At 37.0% G+C, this 23,595-nt stretch overlaps 1 protein-coding gene across 6 annotated transcripts in view; it reads right to left on the minus strand.

Moving 5' to 3' along the window:
• Positions 1–23,595, minus strand: part of mprip (myosin phosphatase Rho interacting protein) — a 52,626-nt gene that overhangs the window by 8,532 nt on the left and 20,499 nt on the right. For 4 of the 6 annotated variants that reach the window (XM_066663273.1, XM_066663274.1, XM_066663277.1 and 1 more), the window contains exons 8-21: positions 21,543–21,672; positions 20,946–21,053; positions 16,606–16,662; positions 15,686–15,754; positions 15,454–15,543; positions 14,802–14,911; positions 14,142–14,691; positions 13,467–13,604; positions 8,964–9,017; positions 3,605–3,752; positions 3,303–3,420; positions 890–1,049; positions 244–354; positions 56–142 (exon numbers count right to left, since the gene is read on the minus strand). In XM_066663273.1, coding sequence (XP_066519370.1) covers positions 56–142; positions 244–354; positions 890–1,049; positions 3,303–3,420; positions 3,605–3,752; positions 8,964–9,017; positions 13,467–13,604; positions 14,142–14,691; positions 14,802–14,911; positions 15,454–15,543; positions 15,686–15,754; positions 16,606–16,662; positions 20,946–21,053; positions 21,543–21,672 — 1,930 coding nt within the window. Of the gene's footprint in view, positions 1–55; positions 143–243; positions 355–889; positions 1,050–3,302; positions 3,421–3,604; positions 3,753–6,476; positions 9,018–13,466; positions 13,605–14,141; positions 14,692–14,801; positions 14,912–15,453; positions 15,544–15,685; positions 15,755–16,605; positions 16,663–20,945; positions 21,054–21,542; positions 21,673–23,595 lie in introns of all 6 variants that reach the window. The other 2 variants (XM_066663272.1, XM_066663275.1) reach the window with 2 other exon arrangements.

A 23,595-nucleotide genomic window follows, 5' to 3' on the forward strand; every position in this document is an offset into this window, starting at 1 on the left:
AAAATACCAAATAATTCTGAATTTTAAATTGACAAATCACAAAATCAACACATACTCTTTGGGCAGCTTGTAGTTCATCTTTTAATGAGTTGATCTCCTGCTTTAGATACTGTACCTCCGACTCCTTCACTCTTAGCATTACCTAGAAGCAAGCCCAGTCACACATAATAGTAAGCAAGTTTGAAACACAGAAAAAAGTATGTGAAAGTACAACAAATAAAATATAAAACAAAAAAGACAGACCTCTAGTTCATAAAGCTCCTTTCCCTGAATGACTGTTCCAGCTTCTCCCCCGTCCTCACTGGTCATTGATCTCATTTTTGTTATCTCAGCAGCCAGACGATTATTAAGCTCCTTTAACAATGAAATGGAAACTGTTTCAATTATAGAAACTATAATTAATGTAATAAGCTACTCTAAGTTGTTACTGTGGTTTGCAGGAAAAGTGTAATTCCTAGGCATGGCATTAAGCAGTTTGTTTATGGTATTCTACTGCTGTGAAGCATCAGCGACCCCCCGAAATGTGATGATCACTTTCATTTACCCATGACTGTACATCGCAGCCATTTCATGAGCTATTTATTTTTTATGGAATAATGAAACTACAGTATTTATGCAACAACTTCATAAATTGAATAGAAAGCTGTTTTGCCCTTATGTTATTTTACTCTTTTGTTTATTAGCCATTTAATTAAGTCTCTTACATATTTTAATACATTGTTTTCTATTATTTAATTAACACTTTTCTTATAGTATTTTGTTTATTAGAAATTGTTGTTCACAAACACATCAATACATCAAATACTGTGAAACTGTCGTTAAGCAATGTCATGTCATAGTTTTTGCCAAGGTATATTTGCAACATATAAACCCAATGCTCCAAACTCACCTGGTTGTGCGCATTAAGCTCCTGATTTTCTCGTTGGCATTGGCGCAGGGCCTGTCTCTCTGCTTCCAGTGCTTGTGCCAGGTGAGCATTTTCCAGACACTTCTGTGAGTACTGCTCTGAGAGCACCTCAATCTCCCTCTGGAATGACAGCAGCTCCTCCCTACCAAACACACATGCCAGGAAACACTGACCTTACCCATTACTTCTCATGTTAAAATGATTAAAGAAAAAGTAGTCTTCAGTGTCTAGACAGAAGTTGAGCCAAGAAATGGTTTGAAGGTAGATTATTCCCATGCAAATAAACAAAGGGCCTCTGAATGAAAATGCCCTGTAATACCAGTTTTGGCAAGTTCATCACCACCATAAACACACTGCCCCTAGAATACCCTTGGCAACCAAAGAGTCACATAATCAAGGCTTGGTCATTGACCTTTTTTTAATTTAATTCCCTTCACGATATGAAAGGAGACAGTGGGTAACTGCCAATACCATTTCATTACAGGAAATAACACCTGTTATTATGTATAGATGGATCTTTGATGTTTAGGACAAGACCAAAATGAAGAACTGGACTAATGTAACACTTTGTGTGCTAATTCAAAAACTACTAGTATATACTGATGATTTACTAGGCTTGTGTGTGGAAAATGACAATGTAAAGTTAGAAAAACAATGGTCATGTTCAGAAACAACAGGAAAAATGACATGATTGTAAAATCCAGTTACAAAGTCCCACATGAGAGTTACAGTGCCCAACACTATTATTAACATTCTTTTCCTTCACTATAATTACCAACAGGGCTAATTTAATTAATATACTACATTATTATTTTACTATATTAATTGTATTATTTATATTCTGTATTTGGCACCATTCTTCTGGACCGGAACACATTTCTCTGACTCATTCAGAGCTCATGAAGAGTTTCACTTGAATTTCATATTTCCCATCATTGACTGTCAAACATCATTATAATCTTTCCAATTGCATTTCAAAAATGTGTGTGCAGAACTAGGTGGTGATGTACTGCTTATAACTAAGAGAATTTTGTTTAACCTAACATATGTGTGTAGTGGTGTTTAATGTGCTGAAGAGAAATCATGCCCCAGAGGTGGGTAGTAATGCACTGCATTTATACAGTTACATTTACTTGAGTAACTTTTTGGATAAACTGTACTTATAAGAGTAGTTTTAATGCAGCATACTTTTCACTTTTACTTGACTATATTTTTGAAAAAGGAGCGTCACTTTTACACTGTTTCTTTGAGCTATATTCAACTCGCCACTCGCTACTTATTTTTAATAGGTCCGTCCAATGCACAAGGCCTTTGTTTTGTTGAGACTTCCAACAGAGGCTCTGTCACATGACTGCATCTCACCAATCAAATGTAGCCAGAAATGACGTTTGTTTCACCTATCAAACAGAACTTGAGAGCCAGCTGCTGTTAAAGCTGAATAGTCACTTCACATGCAAAAACACACACACAGTTTATGGTTTATGTGCAAGCAGACTGCCTTATCCTTCTTGTTGTATTCTTTGCCATCTCTGCCTACTGAGTACATTGCTTTGTTTGTGAACATGTAAATAAACAGAACTACACACACAAGTTTAGATAAATCATAAACTGTACAGACTGCCTTTATCTTCTTGTTCTTATTCTTTTTAACCTCTACATATTGAGCCCATTGTTTTGTTATTAAGTTATTGTGGCTGAATTTAATTTGTTATTTTGTAAAGATTTAGTTTATTATTGCTTTAGTTTTTTAAGTGATATTCTCTGGCTCTGAATCTTTTTTGTGCATTCAGGTATATTATTTGATGCCCCGATTATTCAACAAAGAGGTTACTCAGCAGTTACTCAGTACTTAAGTAGTTTTTTCACTTAGTACTTTTTTTTTTTTTTAACTCGTACTCAAGTAATTAATTGGGTGACTAATTTTTACTTTTACTTGAGTGCCATTTTTGGCTACTCAACCCATATCTGTCATGCACAAAATAAGGAATAAACCCTAAGGCTTAGCCTGATAATTTCCACTTTTAAACTGCAGTGTTCCAAAGACAATCTCATAAGAAAAATTCATACAGTCAAGGTTTTATATCATAAACCTAAGCACCCAATCATGTCAGGGCTTTTGAGCTGCAGTCAACTGACAGGGGTAACTGGAGACAGAGGCGTCATTAATTAGATATTCAAAGATGTGTGTATATTCAATTAAGGCATACATACGTCATTTTGATGAACATAGTGCATTTTGGGGTTTAACTGATGACTGGAGGAGACTTTAAATTAAAACAATAGTAAATTTTAATCAATTCTAGATCCAAAGCCGTTAGTTATGTGCCAAAAAGACACTTTAAAACCACAGAATGCAAGCTTCCTACTTCAGTGTGTCCTAAGGTGAAGTACTTACTCATGTTGCCTGCGGATCTCCTCAATATCTGCGTTTTCTGTATTGCTATTTGCCTTTCGTGCTTTGTCCAACTCTTTCTCCAGCTCATTCCGATGGGCATTTTTCATTGCTTCAATAGCTAAAAAAGTTATGTGTAAAAAATTCATTATTCAATAATGAAAATGTTTGAAAGTGAACAGGAATCATGAATATCAATCCATATACAAGTCACATTAAACAAACAAAGTAGCATTCTGATATGAAAACAAACCAGTTCTTGTGCATCATATGCTACACAAGATAACCAGTATTCTATGACTCACCAGCAATGGTGGCAGCTGTCTCCTCTTCCAACAGTCTCTCCTTCTCTTCCCGCAGGTTTTCCAGTTCCCGCTGGTGCATTCTCTGCAGCTTGTCTATCGCCTTCTGATGGGACTCTTCCATGGCAGCGAATCCTCTCTCACATGTGTCCTGTACAATTTAGAAGACAGCAGGCAACAGGGGGCGCCATTTAATGCACAGTTTAGCATTTTCTATCTACACACTACTGTTTTACAAGGACAACTACTACAGAGACACAGACATGAGCGTTGCATATAGGGCTCCACACAAAGTTCAAGAGTCAACATCAAAGAGACAGCACACAGAAGCCAGAGAGATTTGCTGAGGAAAGTTATGTAATAAAACCCTGAACTGGTGGAATAAACTGGGAACGCTATCTAATTGCAATCTTAATTTCCCAAGACCTTAAACACTTGCTTTCTTCTGTCTTATTTTTACTAAAACTTTGTTCATTAACTGTTCCACAGGATACTTATATTTTTTTGATAAGCATTAATTTGCCTTATTTTATTTAATTTTATTTTAATAATATCAGTAATGGAAAAAAGTCTTTAAAAATAACTTTAAATATCAAGCAAGGAAAAAAGCAAGGAAAAACTCTAGTACTCATTTGAAGAATGTGCAAACTATGAACTGTCTAAAAACAATGACACAATCAGGACAAGGGCTTTTTATGAACAGAGATTCAAAGCAAACCAAGAATTCACTGTGTTGTTATAATTAGAGTACAAATTTCCACAAGAGGGGATTTGAATGCCGTTTCTGCTGTGTCTGAACAACCCTACTTCCTCTGCCTACTGAATGGCTCTAATCTTGGTACTCAGGCTTCTAAATTGTCTAGCTCTCAGTGGACCTGACCAGATGAGCATGCGGGGCGGTTGTTTTCATAAGGCTAAGTCCTAGGGACAGGGCTCTGTCTCATGAACCTCTGTTTTAAAGACAGCCAACTCCCACTGTGAACAGATCAGCTTCCTGTCCAGACCACATTGCACTTTATTTATTCACCAGGCCTTCTTAGTGAAAAGCCTAATATCCCCCTTTGCCAGGAATAGTATATATTATTGCACAATTGGGCCATTATAAATACACAAATAAGAGGCAGCTTTGGATTTGATCTTAGCTTAGGTTGCAAGAGAGGGTAAAATAATAATTACATAAGCAAAGGTATATTTAAAAATCACAAAATACATATAAAATCAATTCCACTTCATTGGTCTACTGATATTTAACCCTTAGCACAGACCTATACCAAATCCCACCTCCACACCTTATTATAGTATAAACAGAATCTAACACTATGATAGTCTTATACTTATTGAAACATTATAGAATAGTGTCAAGTTTTAAAATAAATTATTAGTTTTAAAATGTAAATTATAAATATATATTTGCTTTCAAATAACTTTGGCCCACCAAGTAAGAAATTTAGGCACTTTTCATATATATAAGGAAAAAAAATGGAGCAAAACTGCCAGAGTCTACTTTTAGTAGTTTGAGAGCTGTGGGAAAACTACAATATTGGTCACCACAAGCTAGAAATAAGCCTACTTTAGCTTAATATCAGATCCATTTCTTAGTGCAGAGCTAAAAGTGGCTTATTAAATACTCATTTTGAATAATCATTGCTCAGAGATAGAGCTCTACAAAAAAAAAAAAAAAAAAAAAAAAAACACTTTTAGAAAGCTATCTGCAAACTCATCCGTGTACACAATACATTCATCTTGTCATACCTGTCTGTTACTCAGTAATGGCTGATCTCTAGATAACACAGGACAGCTGAAGTATATTGTGACTCTACAAAGACAAACATTCTTTACATATTTCTCCCACTATGCAAAAATCTAAAAACATTTACCTAAAAATCTAAAGTCTCATTTTTAAAGCATTTGTTGCCTTAGCCAAACGTTTTCTCTGACTTAAAATGTTCCCAATTTAGGCTTTGAAAATCACCAGACTGGCCACATTTCTGTTTTATTATAGTTCCCAACACACCTGAGCCAGGCATTCAACATTCCACAGACCCATACGCTTGGCCAAAATGTGCTATGAAATGGACTGAACACAGTAGAACATACAGTTAACCCCCCTCACAAACAAATGCTTTACTACATTCCAATGTGCTAAATCTTAGCAAAAAGATTAGTACGTTCAAGTAGATTTTCTAAGCTAGAACTTTCTAGTCATTCAATTTGGCTGTTACATTGAAACCTATAAACAGATAACTATATAAATATCACTGTTAATTTAAGGTTACAAGGAGAGCTGTTAAAGTAAAGAAAAAAGTGCACCATATCAAAGTCAGTCGGATGCCCCTGCATACAGCCTGACTAGATCCAATGCAATTTGCACAGCATGCCTGTTAAATGTTATCAATGTTAAAAACTGCTTATTTTTGATCCTTTATATTTGACCACTTTTACATAATGTTACAAGCTTTTGTTTTAGCAGTTTCCTACTGCTTGGTACTTCAATGCTGAAATGAAGAAGGCTGAACCGAGTGACTCTGAGCACTGTAGCACAAGCTAGGAGTCTGCCATGAAGCATGCTGTGTTATTTCTGAGAAACCCATTTCCCCCTTTCCTTGGTGGAAGCACTTACAGGTTGATACACTGTCCAGAAATCTTGTTTTTACTATGTTCTATCAAAATGGGTTCCTCGACACACAGCCAACACCAAAAGCTACAAACATGCCCAAGGTTAACGACCATGCAAGGCTGGAGGTATATAGGTAAAGCAGAAAAGATGGTAGAATTAGTAAGTAAAAAGAATGGGGAAAGGGTCAAATCTCTAGTTGTCACAAGGAGGTACAAGCCATCACGGATGGAGAACAACAAGGACAAGGTATATCTCGACCTTAAGGTTTTCCAGGTCTTTTTCGTATTTCAGACGAAGTAAGGCTGCATCCCCTTCGCGATCTTGATTCTTCATCTCTTCGGTCATGGTAGACACCTGTGACACTAGCTTCTGGATCTGTTGTTTGAGGGACGCAGGGTCAGGTTTTCCATCATCTAGGTGGTCAGATCCATGCAGGCCCAATGCATCATTAAGGTCTACCATCTCTTGGTTAAAACGCTCTACCAGGATGTTTCGTTCCATTTCATGTTTTTCTTTCAGGTTCTCCATGCAGACAGTCAAAGAGTCAATCTCTTTAACATTCTCCTCTGACCTTAGTCTTAGAGTTTCTCCAGCTTTGGCCACTTCTTCTCGCAGCTTAGCTGTTTCTTGCTCATAGACATCCCTCAACTCACGAAGCTCCTTCTTATGTTTAGCCACCATGTCTTGTAACTGAATAGCCTTATCCAGAGAATCAATAGGCTCTCCCTCAATTTGAATGTGGGTCACCTGTTTTGAGTACTCACTTACAGGTGTGAGAATGCCTGACAACTGCTCAAGCTTTACTTTTAACTCCATGTTTTGCTTCACCAACTGAGCACAATTAACGCAGGAAATTTTGTTTACATCCATACCCAACTGTAGTGCATTCTCCAGTAGAATTCTGTGACATATTAGGTGATACATGCAAGTAACATCTAATGTGGCTTCATAAAACCACTGTTCTTGTTGAGACATACAGCTTGTGTGTGTTGAAACCAAGGTCTGTAGCAGGTCTTTCAAAGGTTCATTAATGGGAAATGCTATTTGTTCCAACAGGGTTACTTTATTTCGCACTGCTTCAGCAAGTTCCTTCATGATGAGGCCACCAAGCTCATCTGTCATTATACTTTTACCTATGCTTTCCATATCCACTGATGCTCCGACCTTCTCTTCTGTAGACATCATTATAAAAGACAGGATTTTGTTTTCCACTAGTTTGCGCTCTACAACTACTTTTCCAACAGCAAATAACTGTTCATCTCCTTCACTACTCTGACTATCCTCAATCCCTTCTAAAACTCTTCTTAAGACCTCGTTTTCACATAATACTTTCCTCATTCCCGTCCAATTCTTTCTTGCACTTTCTCCCTCAATGTCAGTGATAGATGAATTGTACTTTTTATTTTCCTCATTGGCCTTAATTAACATGCCTAACACTTGACTAAGAGCACTGGACCTCCCCTTAAAACCCTTCAACACTTCCTGAATCATATCTTCATTGCTCCGCATTAATTTTTTGCACTCACTATCAGACTTCAACTCTACTGTAACTTTCTCTTGCAGCATTCGAATCTCCTCTTTAGCCTCTAAAAGCATCTGATTAAAAGTCATTTCAGATTCTTGGTTTTTCATTTGTACTTCTATATATTGAGCTTGAAGTTCTCTGCAGGTCTGCTCAGCAGAATGAAGTAGTGTGTCCTTTTCAGAGAGTTCAGACTCAATAAACTCTATACGCTGCTTGAGTCTCTCTTTTTCCAGAAGGGATTCGTCATTTTCATTTTCAGAAACCTGAAACCCAAGACCCTTCAACGTAGCCTCTTTGAGTTGCAACTTCTTTTCTGTATCTTTCAAACTGTGACCAAGCACTTCCAACTTAATGAGAGCTTCTTGAAGCTTCTGAGACTTTTCATTAAGCTCTTGTTCATAAAAAGTATTAAAAGCAGCATCTTCCTTTGTTTCTTTCTCTTTAATGTCCTGTTTTTCCCTACCTAACTGATTTTGGTCTCCAATATGGACCCTTTGAAGTTCTGCTTTTAGCCTGTCTATTTCCCTGTCTGCCTCTTTCAGCTGGTTGACAATTTCCTGGTAGCGCTGGTTCAGTGCTTCATTTTCATTTGTTAGTAGTTCAACCCTCTGTGATAGACCTCGGTTTGTCATTTGCGGTGAGTCTTCTTGTTGACAAGATGGATAGGGACTTTTAAGTTCCTGTATTTTCTGTCTCTGGACCCTCCCCAACATGTCTTCCATGGTGGTAAGGCGAGCTTCGTAACTACGAATGCTGTCTCCAGCCTTGGCTAAACTCTTCTTCATTGTCTCATTCTCAATTTCCTGCCGGGTTTTCAGACTTTCCAAAAGTTTCTGACATTTTGTGATGTCATCCGACCTACCATGGTCACTGCTTTCCAGAGGGAAATCAGACACTACTGAATCACTGTGGGAGAGCAGCAACTTTATCATATCTTTAACACACAATGGTTTACCACAATCAATCAAGGCCTCAAGCTCTAGGATCTTGCCCTCATCATCCAGAAGCTCAAAAGAGAATGTTTTTATTATAGGTTCAGAAGGAAGAATCTCTGAAGTGGATGCTTTTTTGGTGTCAGAAAAGTAAAGTTCCTTGGTGGACAGGTGTGAAAGAGAAAGGCCAAGCTGTGCTTGCATGTTGCGCTTTTTCAGTTCTTGCAGCTGTAGAAGCTCTTTGGTTTCCTGGTACTTCTTTGTTAAGCTCTGAGCTTGTGAACTAACCAGTTCTGGCCTCTTCATCTGGGGCTTTGTCTCAACACTCAAAGGTGACTCCAGCTTGGAAAAGGGGACCAGACAGTTGGTTAACATTCAGCAGAGGTGATTAAGGATAATTTAATTTGTAGACCATATAAAAAATTTCTGAGAATTTATATTTATTCAAATCAATTACACATCTCTTTGTCCAGACATTACTGTTAAAAGCGAGAATGGACATATCCAGCATCATTAATTAAATGTTGCAAATTAGAGTGCTGGAAAAAAAGAGGCTTAATGGCCATGGTTAGTAAATCACAGTGCATGCACATTAAATGGTTAGAGTTACTTCATGGAGTAAGTAATGCAAAATTAGTTCTAGTGGTTTAATTTGAAACAGACTGCATACCATTACCACAAGCATGTTCTAAACTTTCCCATATGTGGTAGGAAGATTATTCTTGCCAACTAGAGAATAAATAAACTAATGTGAAATTTTATGGATTAATTTTTAGGAATGTCCTGACTCAAAATTACAAGGCCCTAACCCCAATTGACACATTGTCAGTGTTATACGGTGCTTTTCCACTGTATGGACTCCACTCTGCTCTTTTGCTTTTCCATTAGCCAAACTTGGTACCTGGAACTGGGTACTTTTTTTAGTCCCTGCCTGAGCAGAGTAGGTGCTAAATGTGACATGTAAACCTTGCAGAGCTCTGATTGGCCAGAGGGACTCATCCACAAAATATAGACTTCCAGCACAAACTAGCCACTCTTAAAATCTCCAAGTTACAGCAGTGGTCACATTTGTACTTTTATCCGACTCACAATGGCAACTTGTATTGAAGAAGTTCAAATGCTCCTTGGATCGGTCGCCGAAATAAAAACTACAGCAAGAGTCAGATGTGCAACAAAGAAAATGCTGCTGATCTCTGAGAACTGGGGCGGAGAGCTGCGTTTAGTTCAAAAACCTTTGCATATACATGAGTTAACAACATCTAAAATGTACGCTGCTTCTGTTGCGCTTTTCAAAGCCCACAATTCCCCTTTAGAGATGGGGGTTTTGCAATGTCACCAGCCCCCTTTTTTGGGAGAGCTGTGGTGGTGGGAAAAATGACCAAGGAAAAGCATGAGCCAAGCTGAGCTAAATACTATAGCAGTGGAAAAACACCAACATTGTCCAGCCCAAAATTTATTTCCAACTGTGCTGTCCAAATTTCAATTAAAATAAAGTAACAAAACCTACAACTGATGGTGTAAAAGCTGTTTACTTACATTTTAAATAATAACTGCATACTGTGGAAAAGAGGTTCCCAAACACATGGGTTGTTTGGTACCAGGCTACAACAACTGCAAACTATCGCATGGGAAAATAGTCTAACTGCTGAATGTCACTTTTAAAAAAAATACAAGCATAATCATTTTTTAAATATCTAATCTATCTAGTAATACATCAACATAAATATTTATTAATATATATATATACATATATCTATTAATATATCAAGTCTACTTTACACCACATTCCTCTGAATTAAACAGAAGAAGGAATTCCCTGAACTTGCTATCATAGCCCAAATACGTTGTTGCCTTTCTTGTCCTTATTTCTGTGAGGCCAAGTTTTAACCGTATTCATTTAATGACAAAAATGTCATTGTATATTTTTTGTGAAAATATTATTTATAGAGCACTCGTTTCTCTTATATGAAATAAATATATATGCTTGCTCAGATTTGCAATGCACATGCTCAAAATTTCACTGCTCACCTTCAGACCTCACTTGGATTTTCAGCTCGGGTAATATTATTCAGTTAATATTTGCCTCAGCTTCCACTCCTCATATACCTTTTAATCTGTCAATATTGAACAAGTGCAGTATGTGGGCAGGTTCGCCTAGTAATTCTCAATTGATGAAAATGAGAACAGGATCTGATTGGCTGAGGACTTTCTAACCACAAGTTCAGAATGATTCTCAACCACAGAGGACAAATCTGAACTTGAGCACTGACCGTTTGAACATGAACAGGGAAAATGTGACCAAGCTCACATTTGATTGGCACAAAAGCAATAAAATCTTTGCATGTTCCATGACAAGCGCTCGGGTTTTTTGGGCATAATATATTGAAATCCACTAGAACTACAGCAAAAATATAAAAACACCTCACTCCAACCAGCCCCCAACCTAGTCTGCCAAAACTACCAAAATATTGTTGTTTGGTTGACTGATATAAAAAGATAAATAGCGTATGCAATTATATCATTGGAATTCTGTAGATGGGGGAAATAAAATAAATGCATTACTAAGTATTTAAAGCAGCTAAATGATGTCTTTTGGAAAATCATTCTAAAATTTACAAAAAAACAACCAACACACACGTGCACATAAAGCTCCACACATTCGTAAAGAATGTGCTTTTAATCCATATAACAACTAAATAGTTCAGGAATATTGTTAAAATAGAGGGATGAATGGTTTAAACAAGAACATAAATTTCATACATATTTGAGTTAAATCACCAAATTTTAGAGAGGTTCGTCAATATCTCAGATTTGCTTTAGTAAAAAATGCCAGACTCATTATTTGTTTCTTTAAAAGAGAAGCAGAAATAACTGTGTAGAAGTAGAGCTACAGAAAAAGGTCGAATATTTGTAAAACAATTTATTTTAACTATGAATAACTATAAACACTACATTAGTAAACATTTCTGACATAATTCCATGTATTTGTTTAACTAAAAAAAACAAAACAAAAAAAAATTAATAAACCTAGAAATAAATGTTCAATTTTCCATACAAGACTTTTATAGGAAAAAGGAAGTTTGGTTTTGTTAGAGTTACAGACTCAACATATATTTGTTTCCACACATTAAGACATCTTTTAGAAAAGGTAGCAACCAACAAAATAGGAAAACTACTAGCACTGGTAAAGACGGGCTCCTTACTTGTGCTCACATACGCACAAGCAAAACATTTGTGGGCGCTGAAGGTTCAAAATTACATCAGTTTAGTCCTTTGCTTTCTCAGATATTAACTGTGCATTTGTCTGCTGCATATAAAATAAAAGTACTACAATTCCTCAACATACCCTATAACATAATGCTTAAGAAAAGAAACTTATACTGGTTATACACTTGATTCACGGTTTTTGTAAGACATGGAAAAATTCAAATTCATCCCTGGGTTTTTGCCAAATAGTCTAGCCAATCATTAGCCACCAGTCTGGTAAAAATTGGGGCAAACACATGCTTACTCTAACCAACTTCTGCAAATACTATTCATTTGAACAGCTTAATGGATCAGAGAACTATGCAAACTACCCAGATCTCTTACATCAGCTGAAAAATACCTGTCTTTACTAGCAAGAAATGTGGGGGAGGGGGGCCATCTTACCCACTCAGATACCCGGCCTCAGATGTTTGAGGGATCACGCAAGATCAAGCTTGAGCCCATGTGTCCATAAAGACAGGGCCAATGTACTGCTGCTCCAAACGTGAGCCTGTGATTTTCATTTCTAACAGCTCACAAATAGAATTTATTTTTAATATAAAAATATATTAAGTTATTAAAAGATATACAGGAAAGGCTTTTTGCAACAAATTCTCAGCAAACAAAAAAAACTGGAAGCAAGGATTACTGTATATTTTTTTGTGTAATTTGTAAATGTACCATAAACTAAACTTTGCTCCATTTTATGTTGCCAATGAAGGGCAAGAAATTATGGAACACAAAGTTTGCTAATAATGCAATTAGACTATTTTGAACAAAATACACTGGCAACAGCTTCTATTAAGAATTAAGCAAATCTGAGATAGATATTTATAATTTCACATAGACTGACCCTTGAGAACCCTTTCATATAGCATCACTTAATATATTTGGCAGATACATTTCACAATACATCACACTTCATATGTAGACATATTTCATACACACTTTGAACAATGTTGGAAGTAAAGGAAAAGAATAACTGACTCCTGGCCTTGACTGGTTGGATGAATTTGTCTTAAGACACTTTTCCTGGGTCTTTTTGTCTTAGTACTTTTCTTTCTTTTGTAACACTGTCATAAGTCTAATTGTATTACAAAAGCAGGGCAAATCCTAATATATTAAAAATGCAACAATTTAACTGACATTTTAATTTAAATTATTAGCTGTTGTATGTATAAATAAATATCTAAATGATACAGTAAAGGCCATGATATACAAATGACATCTTGATGCAATGTAATGGATAATGTAGCATGCAACAAGATTAAATTAAAATTGTCATTATTTCTAAAATGACAAGTAAAGGTGTAAAAGCAGAGGCAAGGAAAGGAAAAAAGAAACTGTTCATTTACATGCAAGGGACTCTGAACATGCAAGGCATGTTTTGGTAGCTTTGTAATTGTGATGAGAAAGATGGAGGATTGTATTTTTTTTCCTCAAATTGAGACATGCAAAGTCTGTTTAATGGAAAGAAATGGCACTCAACCACTCAAAAACTATTAGAAATGTATTTAAAAAGCTTTACCGTATATGAACACTTACCGGGGAGATGTACCCAGTGCGGATCTGCTGTTCTCGATCTAAAGCAGTTTTGAGCTGATCTTCTAATTCCAGTTTATGGTCGTTAGAATCTGCCAGCTGCTTGTAACAAGTCTCTAATTCTGTTTTCAGATCTTCTACCTGGAAACACAGAAATACACTGATGAAGAGCAATTGCAAATGTTTCAGTGCTTTTCATATTTGCAAGCTTCAATACATGGAACATGAGCTTTGGAATCTCTAGACACCTAATTTTTTTTGACACGATATCAATTCAGGGATTTTTAATGCATCTAGATTTTTTATAGTTGCTTACGTGATTATTTCATCATAATTGTTCATTTTTACAAGTAAAATTAAATTACATTTGAATACGAAAATAGTCTTCAGCATGATACATATTTTATTCATAGACACAATATTTAATAGTATAGGATTTAATAGATAAAAAAAAATAAAATAAAACATTTTATTTTATTACATTTTACCAAGTTGTACACCATACAAGCTACTGTCTAATTTTAATAAAACCACTCTGGTAAAATTGGCCTAGTCAAAAAAAACCAAAAAAAAAAACCAAAAAAAACAAAAACGCATATTATATTATGGTTATAACTGAGTATGCATCTGACCAGTACAATATTCAATAAATCTCTTCTAATACAAAATTATACACACCCCCTTTTTGTAGCTCTCTAGTAGCTTTTCTAGTTCAGCGGTCTCTCGGGACTGAAGTGCAATAGACAGAGGCACTCTCCGCTCTTCCCTGATGGGGGTCTTTTCCACCTGCTGCCAGCGCTGCTCAATTTCATCCTCCACTTTCTGCTGATGCTCTGGGGATGGTGGAGAGACAGTCCCCAGACCAGTGCTTTCACTTTCAAAGTCCATCTTGCCAGTGTCAGCAGTAACAGGGTCAAGAGGTGAGCTCCCTGTCATGCTTTCATACCGCCTCCGCCTCTCCTCCCTCCTCTTACTGCGATCAGGGTCAGTGAGCTGAGCCTGAACACTGTCCGCCTCCTGAATCCGTTGCTGAGCCAAGGCCTGGGCTATGGGCCGGAACTCAGCCCAGTCAAAAGTTTTGGAACGGCCTTCACGCCGTCTTTCTCGCGCTCGACTCTTCTTGGGCTCCCGCTCTACGGAGGAGGTTTCAGAGGATGGTGAGTCCTGAGTGATGTCAGGACGAGCAAGACTCTCAAAAGGGCCACAAGAACCATGGTCATCTGTCAAGCTGCCCAATTAACATACAAAACAATCTTAGTTTCGAAACTAAGTTCCTCTGATAAGTTATAACACAAAACAAATGGAATACAACCAAACTAGTCAGAACATGATACTGACCTAGCAACATCCGGGGCAGTTGAGGGTCGAACATTTTTCATGACAGCCTGAATCCAGTTGCGCCGTATTCCTGCAGTCATGGCAGAGAGGGTGTGCACTCCCTCTTGAGTCTGGTGAGAAATTAAACAATAAGACGACAGGATTTGCATAATATCTCAAATGAATACCTTACCTGAGCCATGGGTGACCACAATGAAAACATCTAAAAATTGTATTTTCATTCCACTGATCTCTGTGAGATCTCTCCAAACATGATACATGTTAAAGAGCTACTCAGACAACTCTTGCTTCTAGAATATGTTTATTTGCCTCATCCAATTTGCATCAACATTTTTTATTTATTTATATTTTTTTTTTTGCTAGATAATGAATGCAAGGAGGATTCTCAGCAGTTCTACGTTGTCATGTGCACGCTACGTATTGTACTGTGAGAGAACATAAAATATGAAATATATATAAAATGTTGAATTCTGCTGGGTTTTTAAAGTTGTGAAATATTTTTTTTCTTTTATATTAAAATCTAAAATATAAGGTCAATACTTCTGCTTTAAGCTTAATCAATGTGAATCAAAGATGTTCAGCATTAACATTTATTAACAAATCGTTATTTTGAATTCACTGATTCGCTGATTAAGCAATGAGATATACTTACATGAATCTGGAAGCCGTAGTTTCGCTGGGCTTGGTATTCTGTTACACTATAGCATGTGCTGAGGTCAATTTCCCCATCTAGATCAGAAGCCTGTAAACAGGAACGATGCAGTTAAAAGAACCTCATAAAAATTGTAAAATACATTCAATGGCATTAAACATTTACAAGGCAGTTCAGGCAAAACATTTGGTAGATCACTTATATGCAACCCAATTTGTATGAAAAAAAGTACCTCCTCAGCTATTGAATCCTTGTAATATCGCAGGCTGTGGTCTGTCAGTACAAACCAATACTTCTTCCACTAAAAACAGAAAAGGTTGAGAAAAACAGTGACATCCAGCTAAATTCTGCTTGCTTGCTAAGACAACTCTTTCTATCTGAGTACTACACTGCCTTTTCAAGACTTGTAGCCTGCTTTTAAAGATCACAAAAAGGGTAGAGGGACCATAACCTTTCAACTTTCACCTATTGAAGCATGGCTATCAAAGTCTAGCCATGCCCTTCAAAGTGCCGTTTAGCCCTTTGAGTGTGACGCATGCATGCATTTGAGCAGGCAACTTTGAAGAATGAAGCCACATAGACAGGCGACAATTTTTCATTAAATGTAATGAAAGTTTTTAAACCAAACATTTGCAGTACAATTCTAAAGGGTTTGGCCTTGCACTAGAGGGTTCAGTCTCACGAGAACTATTTCAATTCATGTTTTAATGTTTTTAATGCTTATTGATTTAGTTCTGAGGAGAAAGAGCCTAATATTAAGAGTACACACCATGTTCTTAAGCAGTGCACCGTTCATTTGTGTGACATTACTAAATGTCACAACATTTTAATTGTTAAAAATGTCATCCTTAAAGGCGCATTTTAAAATGTCATAAAGATTCCTTTGTTTTCAATCTCTGTCAGAAAAGGGAACATATATTCAGATTGAATGTGGGAGCATGTGAAACTAAAGCTGTTAAGCATTTCTTTAAAAAAAAAACACAGTTTGATAAAATACAGTGATGACATTTCAAATAATCTACTTTGACATCAATGACATTTTATATATTACACTATTTCAGTACACCATCACATCTGCTGTTTAGTCATAAAGATGGAAACCCATGTAATGATCTTCAAATAATTTGTTAAACTATGACTGAAATATCTTACCTGTCCTTGCTCATCAAGTTTTACCATCCAGCCTTTCTTGAAGTTCAGCAAATCCGGCTGTAGACAGGAAAAAGTTGGGGGGGGAAAGAGAAGAAAAAACATGGTCATCATGCACGTCAGCACCACACTACTTGATCCAGGCAGTCTTTTAGTGAGATCACACAGTACTACATGCAGGAATGCAGAATGAGTCGAACAAACACCTGGCAAACTATACAATAACTGCATACACTTGTACTCTGCATATGATATCAATATGTACTTACAGGAGTAGACATCTGAAAAGAATAAAAAAAAACTTTAACAGGTTCAGACGTTTCTATGAGACAACCATAGCAACACAAACTCTTCTCTTCTTCTTGTTTCCATTATATTCTTGTTCAGGCAAATAGTGGCATTTTGAAACGTGGAGGGGGGGGGGGGGGGTTGGGGGGCAGCTCTAAAGGTCAAACGGTTTATATGATGAGGCAAAAGCTTAGAAGGACACACACAACATGCTTCTAATTCTCTCAGTAGCCTTACATCAGTTTGTTTGTTGAGTGTGAATAAACATTTAGGTGATCCACACAGTGGATATAAAACTCACAACAGGCATTTGTGCACAGTGCCCATAAATACAGTGTGTTGAGAGCTTAAGAGGGAACAGGTTAGAGCTGTCACTAATAATTGTAGTATAATATAGAACAATATATTACAGGTACATTATTATCACATAAGTTCAAATAATGTAAATGTACAACAATGGTTGTGTGCCATAAAGGTACATTACATAATATTGTGTTCCCTAACTAAGAGTATGAAATATGTTTCATACACATTTTCTGAGAGTGTAAGTATCATTTGTGAGCTCAGTAAACCTTCATTGCTATTCCTGGTTAGCACAGCCAACTGCACGCTATCAGGTAAATTAACATAGGCGACCCCATGAACACGAGAACGTAAGCACGACTATAAAAGGTGTAATTCAAGTGCTTTTATATATATATATATATATATATATATATATATATATATATATATATATATACACACACACATACAGGGTGGGCCATTTATATGGATACACCTTAATAAAAATGAGAATGGTTGGTGATATTAACTTCCTGTTTGTGGCACATTAATATATGGGTGGGGTACAACTTTTCAAGATAGGTGGTGACAATGGTGGCCATTTTGAAGTCGGCCATTTTGGATCCAAATTTGTTTTTTCAATGGGAAGAGGGTCATGTGACACATGAAACTTATTGGGTTCACAAGAAAAACAATGGTGCTAACTTTATACTTTCATGAGTTATTTAGAAGTTTCTCTTTGTTTACAGCCATTGACATGTCACAGAGGTTAACATGTGAGGAGTGGATAGAAATTGTGTTGATGTCTGGTGAACGCAGAAACCGGGACCATTGCAGCAGATTTCAATGCAAGACACCTTATGAGACCACCCATCTCCCATGCTACAGTTAGGAAACTGCTTGCCAAGTTTCGCGAAACTGGTTCAGTGTTGGATTTGCCCAAATGTGGACGCATGAATACTGTATGAATAATGAAGAAACATCAGTGGCTGTCCTAGCTTCATTCAGCAAGAGTCGACAGCATAGCACTCGCCGCATGTTACTGGAGAGTGGCATCAGTCAAACATCCCTTCGGCGGATATTAGCTACTCACAAATGGCACCCTTACAAACTCCAGCTGCTGCAGCATCTCAGCAAGGATGACCCAGATCGGCGCACTGAATTTGCAGAATGGGCAAAACAAAAATTGGAACAGGACCCTCAGTTTACACAGAAGATTTTGTTCAGTGATGAGGCAAACTTTTATGTGATTGGTGAAGTTAACAAACAAAACCACCGCTATTGGTCTGACACTAACCCACATTGGATAGATCCCTCCAAGACTGCTGGAACAAAAAAGTTGATGGTGTGGTATATGGGGTACAAAGATAGTGGGGCCATCAATGGAAACCTCAAGGCCACTGGATATGTGAAATTGCTACATGATGATGTGTTTCCGTATTTATGCACCGCAGCTGGCACGTTCCCTGAGTTTTTCCAGCAAGATGGTGCACCACCACATTATGGGTGTCAGGTCCAAGCATTCCTAGATGAACAGTTTCCTGGAAAGTGGATTGGTTATCGTGGGCCAGTTGAATGGCCCCCAAGGTCTCCCGATCTGACCCCCTTAAACTTCTATCTGTGGGGACGAGATGTGCAGCACCTGAAACTACGGATACTAGAAGTCTGTGCTAGCATTTCTCCTGCGATGTTGCTATCAGTATGTGAAGAGGGTTGCATTGACAATCCAACACAATGGGCAGCACTTTAAACACATTTTATTAAGTGGTCAGAAACTTAAATAACTCAAGAAAGTATAAAGTTACGCTAAAACAATTGTTTTTCTTGGGAAATTCCCAATAAGTTTGATGTGTCACATGACCCTCTTCCCATTGAAAAAACAAAAGTTGGATCTTAAATGGCAGACTTGAAAATGGCCGCCATGGTCACCACCCATCTTGCAAAGTTTCCCCCCTCCCATATACTAATGTTCCACAAACAGGAAGTTAATATCACCAACCATTCCCATTTTATTGGCACACTGTTTTTATATGTGTGTGTGTGGGCGCGTTTTTTTAACTATTAAATAAGTTGTAGTATCCTGTTCACTCTGTGTTTTGGGGTGTTTTATTTTCTGGAATGGCGGCCCCCTGTAAGAACACAAGCATAGAAACTTTCCCTCGCTCGCAGTAGAAACACGGTCGGTTTTTCTTCAGGTTACAGACAATGAACGAAAGAACGGGCAAAACTGAAACATTTTTAATAAAATAATTTAACGTTACAGTTACACCGCCTTTCTAAAAACCCTTTAGGACACTTTACAATCAACGCTCAGCATTCAATCCAATTTTTATTTTTAGAATCAAACACTAAAATTAAGTTGATTAATTAATTAATTAATGATTAATAACAGACTATGCAGAATTTTTTTTATGATTCTCAAATGTTTTCATAACAAATATAGTAGATAATATATGTATAATAATATTGCGGAATAAAATTCAAAGTATATACATCAGTTTCTTAATTCTACAATTAGCCTTATTACTGCTGTAATATTATAAATTTTTTCACGTATTTTATGGATATTTTATATTGCTTCAAAACAATGATAATGCTTATACATAACAGGTTTATGTTAAATCTACTTCAACATGGTCATTCAATAGGCATATTTTATGTTGTATCTATTTTATGTTGTACAATGTATACATTATTAAATCATAAATTAATGTTGCTCGAGAAGTCAGCAGCCTGTTGGTCTAGATGTAGTTACAAAATCCTTTACATTGAATACATGCAGTTTGTGACAGCAAACATTGAACCTGTCTTCACAAACAGCTTAACAGAAACATACAGGTATTTATAATAATTGTCCTACTTTCTCACAATTGTGTTTTGTGCATATATATATTTTTTTTTTTTTTTTTTTTTTTTCTTTTCTTTCGCACATCAGAAAAATCAGTAGCAACTGTGACAGCCCTAGAACAGACATACAGACAGAAAAACACAGAAACCATCAGAGGACTTAAATCACCACTCATACACTCATATATGATTAACATATATACACTTACATCCACTCATGACTAAGAACATGTAGACAGACCAAATGAAAAAAGACATGAAGGCGAACAGAAGGGATTGGAATGCATGGGTGAAAGCAGGGAGGATATAGAGATGACCTGGTTAGGAGAAGGGAGTATGCTACACCCAGCAGTACACACGGGAGGATTAGGACATCTGTGTTCTCACAACAACAAAAAGATGCCACAAAGAAACAAGATGGCAACCAAGGTTAGTCTCTGTAGAGGTAGCAGTGAAACTTCCACCACTAATCATTGCACAATAGACAGAGTATCCGTACAGTACAGTTTCCCATAGCAAATTACAGCTTAATGAATAACTGTGACATGCGGCACAAACTGTTTATAGAGCATATTGATTTCACAATGTTGCATGTCAAAATCTAAACAATGAACACTTATCTGATGGTACTGCAGTGCAAAACCTCAGGCTCTGTCATTCACTCTACACTGAGTCACTCTGTTCCTCAACAAACTGCAATGTTCCAAAACAGCAGTCCAATTTTTTTCCTAGAAAACATGCCTCAGTAACAGAGGTCTCAGTGACCTTCGAACCTCCGAGAACAACAGAGGCATTATGACAGCTTTCTTTCCAAATCCATTCGCTTCACACCCTTAGTACACAATGTTCATGGATATAAGCGTCACTCTCTCAAAGACTACACTAATTCTAGCTGGGAGTCCCCGTGAGGGAAGAGTACTTACAGTCATGACTGACTCTGTTGTCCTGCGGTCCAGTGACTTCGCTCTTCTCAGTGGTGGCAGGGTGGAATGGTGAAAGTCCAGACCTTGTGCTGGATCAGCCTTTGGCTCCTACAGAAATAGAGAACATTCTGATTCAGATTCATTATGGAACGAACGATGATTAAAAATAAATAAATAAATAACACTTAGATTATAAAGAAATCATGTAATGATTTCCCCCAACAATGGCTGCTAATATTAAAGCAATCTGAAAAATTGCAAAAGAAACTGAAAAAGTCCATTGTTTTAGACTATTGTAAAACTGAAAACAAATAAACATTTGAGAACAAGACACTTTTACGTGCAGGTTTATACTTTCTTGACATTCTCTCAATCTGCTTCATGAAGAGCCATTTAGAATACTTCAACCAACATTTACAATATATTAAGGATAACCCCCCTATACACAAATTTCTAACTAAAAACAGACATAACATATTGTAAAAATATAATACATAAGAAATGCCAGCATGCAGCTGACACTGTTCTCAATGCAAATACTGAATGGTGATAGTAGAACAGGACTATCACCAGTTCACGTGACCAGGTGTTTCCTACCTGTCGGTGGAAGCGTCTCGTTTCACTACGGCCTTGTCTGGTCTCGCTGCAACCAGTCTCCTCCACCTCCATTCTCTCAGCATTCTCCAACTCCAGTGCCTCCAGCTTTTCAATCACATTGGAGCGCCCGCTGAAAGAAAGAAGGAACAGAATAAATCTGTTATTTTATATATCGGTCATTTTTCACTGGACATTAAACAAAGGAAGGGTGGTCTCTGTCTGTTGCACAGTACTGATTGTTGTCTGTTGCTGTGTACATATTACATTTTCTGACATGGGGAACATGATATTCTCAGTTAGGAACAACTGAAAAAAAAAAAGGTCTCCTGTACCTGTAAATAACAAGTGCTATTTCTCATGTCAACTGTCAACAATACCAAGTCAACATGGAAGCATCCCGTTTCTTCTAAACTAGAAAGGTGTTTAAAAAAAACATAATCTTGATCTTTTTCCCCCTCAATACTGAGGGAATCTAAAAAAAATACTGGAAAATCTTTATTTAAAAAAAAAAAAAAAAAAAAAAAAAACATGGTCCTCTCATATTATTTTAAAAGAGAAGAACTCGGTTTAGAAACCAGGGTCTGGAAATATTAAATTGCTCATTTAGAATTTTGACCTTATTTGGGGGAATGTAGAGCAGTGATGGTCCTCCTTAAATGGAAACAAGAGAGCTAGTCAGTGAGGTATTTATGTCACATGACTGCTCTCAGCCTCATTGGCTTCTGGGTACAAAGTGGCACAGTTCCCATAAACCCAAATTAAACAAAATGGAAGCTCTCTCTCCCTCTCTCCACTAGACAGACTCTGAGTTATTTAACTCTCGTTTCAGCGAATAACTGTCATGAGAAGGGGAATAGGAATGTTCTCCCGGTCCTAACAAAAAGAGAGGCATGTCAGCATCTTTATTTGAAACTTTCTTCTCAATGGCTTTTGACCTCTGAGCTGTGGGAGAGGAGAATCCCAGAAAGATGGCCTCCAGTTGAGAGTGCAAGAACTGTTTATCGTAAATGTGTTTATTTCTAACATAAGCAACGAAGAAACAGTATGCGGAGGGTGGGGAACTACTTGCTTGTATTGACCCTTATTCCATGTCAAAAGCATGCATAGCTAGTCTTTGCTGCAAGTAGCCCACAGAAGTTATTTCTTTGGCCTAATAAGGTATGTGTGGTTTTATTTCCTCTGTTGATATCCTCACACATCTCTTAGGTCTGCCTGCTGTGAGTAGAAAACGCTGGAGAATGACCATCACAGGAACTGAACACAGTTTGCCTTTAAAAGGAAAGGTAGATACTAAGTAAGAATATAACTAGTTATTACTTATATTCAAATATTCATTAACAAATGCTTCAGATGTTTTCTAATAGCTATGTTTAATATTGCCATTGTTGTTTTTATATTTATAACTAAGTATTATTGTGTGTGTCGTCTTGTTTAAAAGCATGAACAGGTTTTCTAAATAACTAGTTTATGGATGTAAGTGCAGCAGCCTGCAAACGCTCATGAAACCCTTTCGGTAAACCCCTGCAAGGTAATGGGGAATACATAAAAGATTGTAAGCAATTAAATTTCTTCATTCCAGAGCAGACATAACATTTTTTTGTAACAAATGCAACTGAAACTTCCAAGCTAGTAATCTGGAGCAGTATGAAAATGTTGAAAACTTTGCCATTTGGAGACAAAAACCAAAGCTGTTATAGAACAAACTTTCTACAGAAAAACAAACATGGAAGGACGTGTACCATGGTCATTTGAGTTTTGTTTTGAAAATAGAAAACGAGAGTACTCAATGTCCAAAATTATTTTCAAAGTGTGATTCCAAGGCCGTCCCGCAACATCTTTGTACAGTGAGAGTGGGCGAAACACTAAGTAATCATAGCTAGTGAACACGAATTGACGTCTGAACAAATTGATTCTTTGGTCATACAGAATTAAGGATCGACTCTTGGCAAATGATTCAGTCAAACAGTGGAATGTACAACCCTATCAATGGCTCTGGTGCCGTCCTTGGGAAAAGAGAGGCTCTGTGAACCATGAAGCTTTCTGCAATTAGGTG

This window comes from Hoplias malabaricus, chromosome 3 (genome assembly GCF_029633855.1).
Source record: "Hoplias malabaricus isolate fHopMal1 chromosome 3, fHopMal1.hap1, whole genome shotgun sequence".
Classification (NCBI taxonomy): domain Eukaryota; kingdom Metazoa; phylum Chordata; class Actinopteri; order Characiformes; family Erythrinidae; genus Hoplias; species Hoplias malabaricus.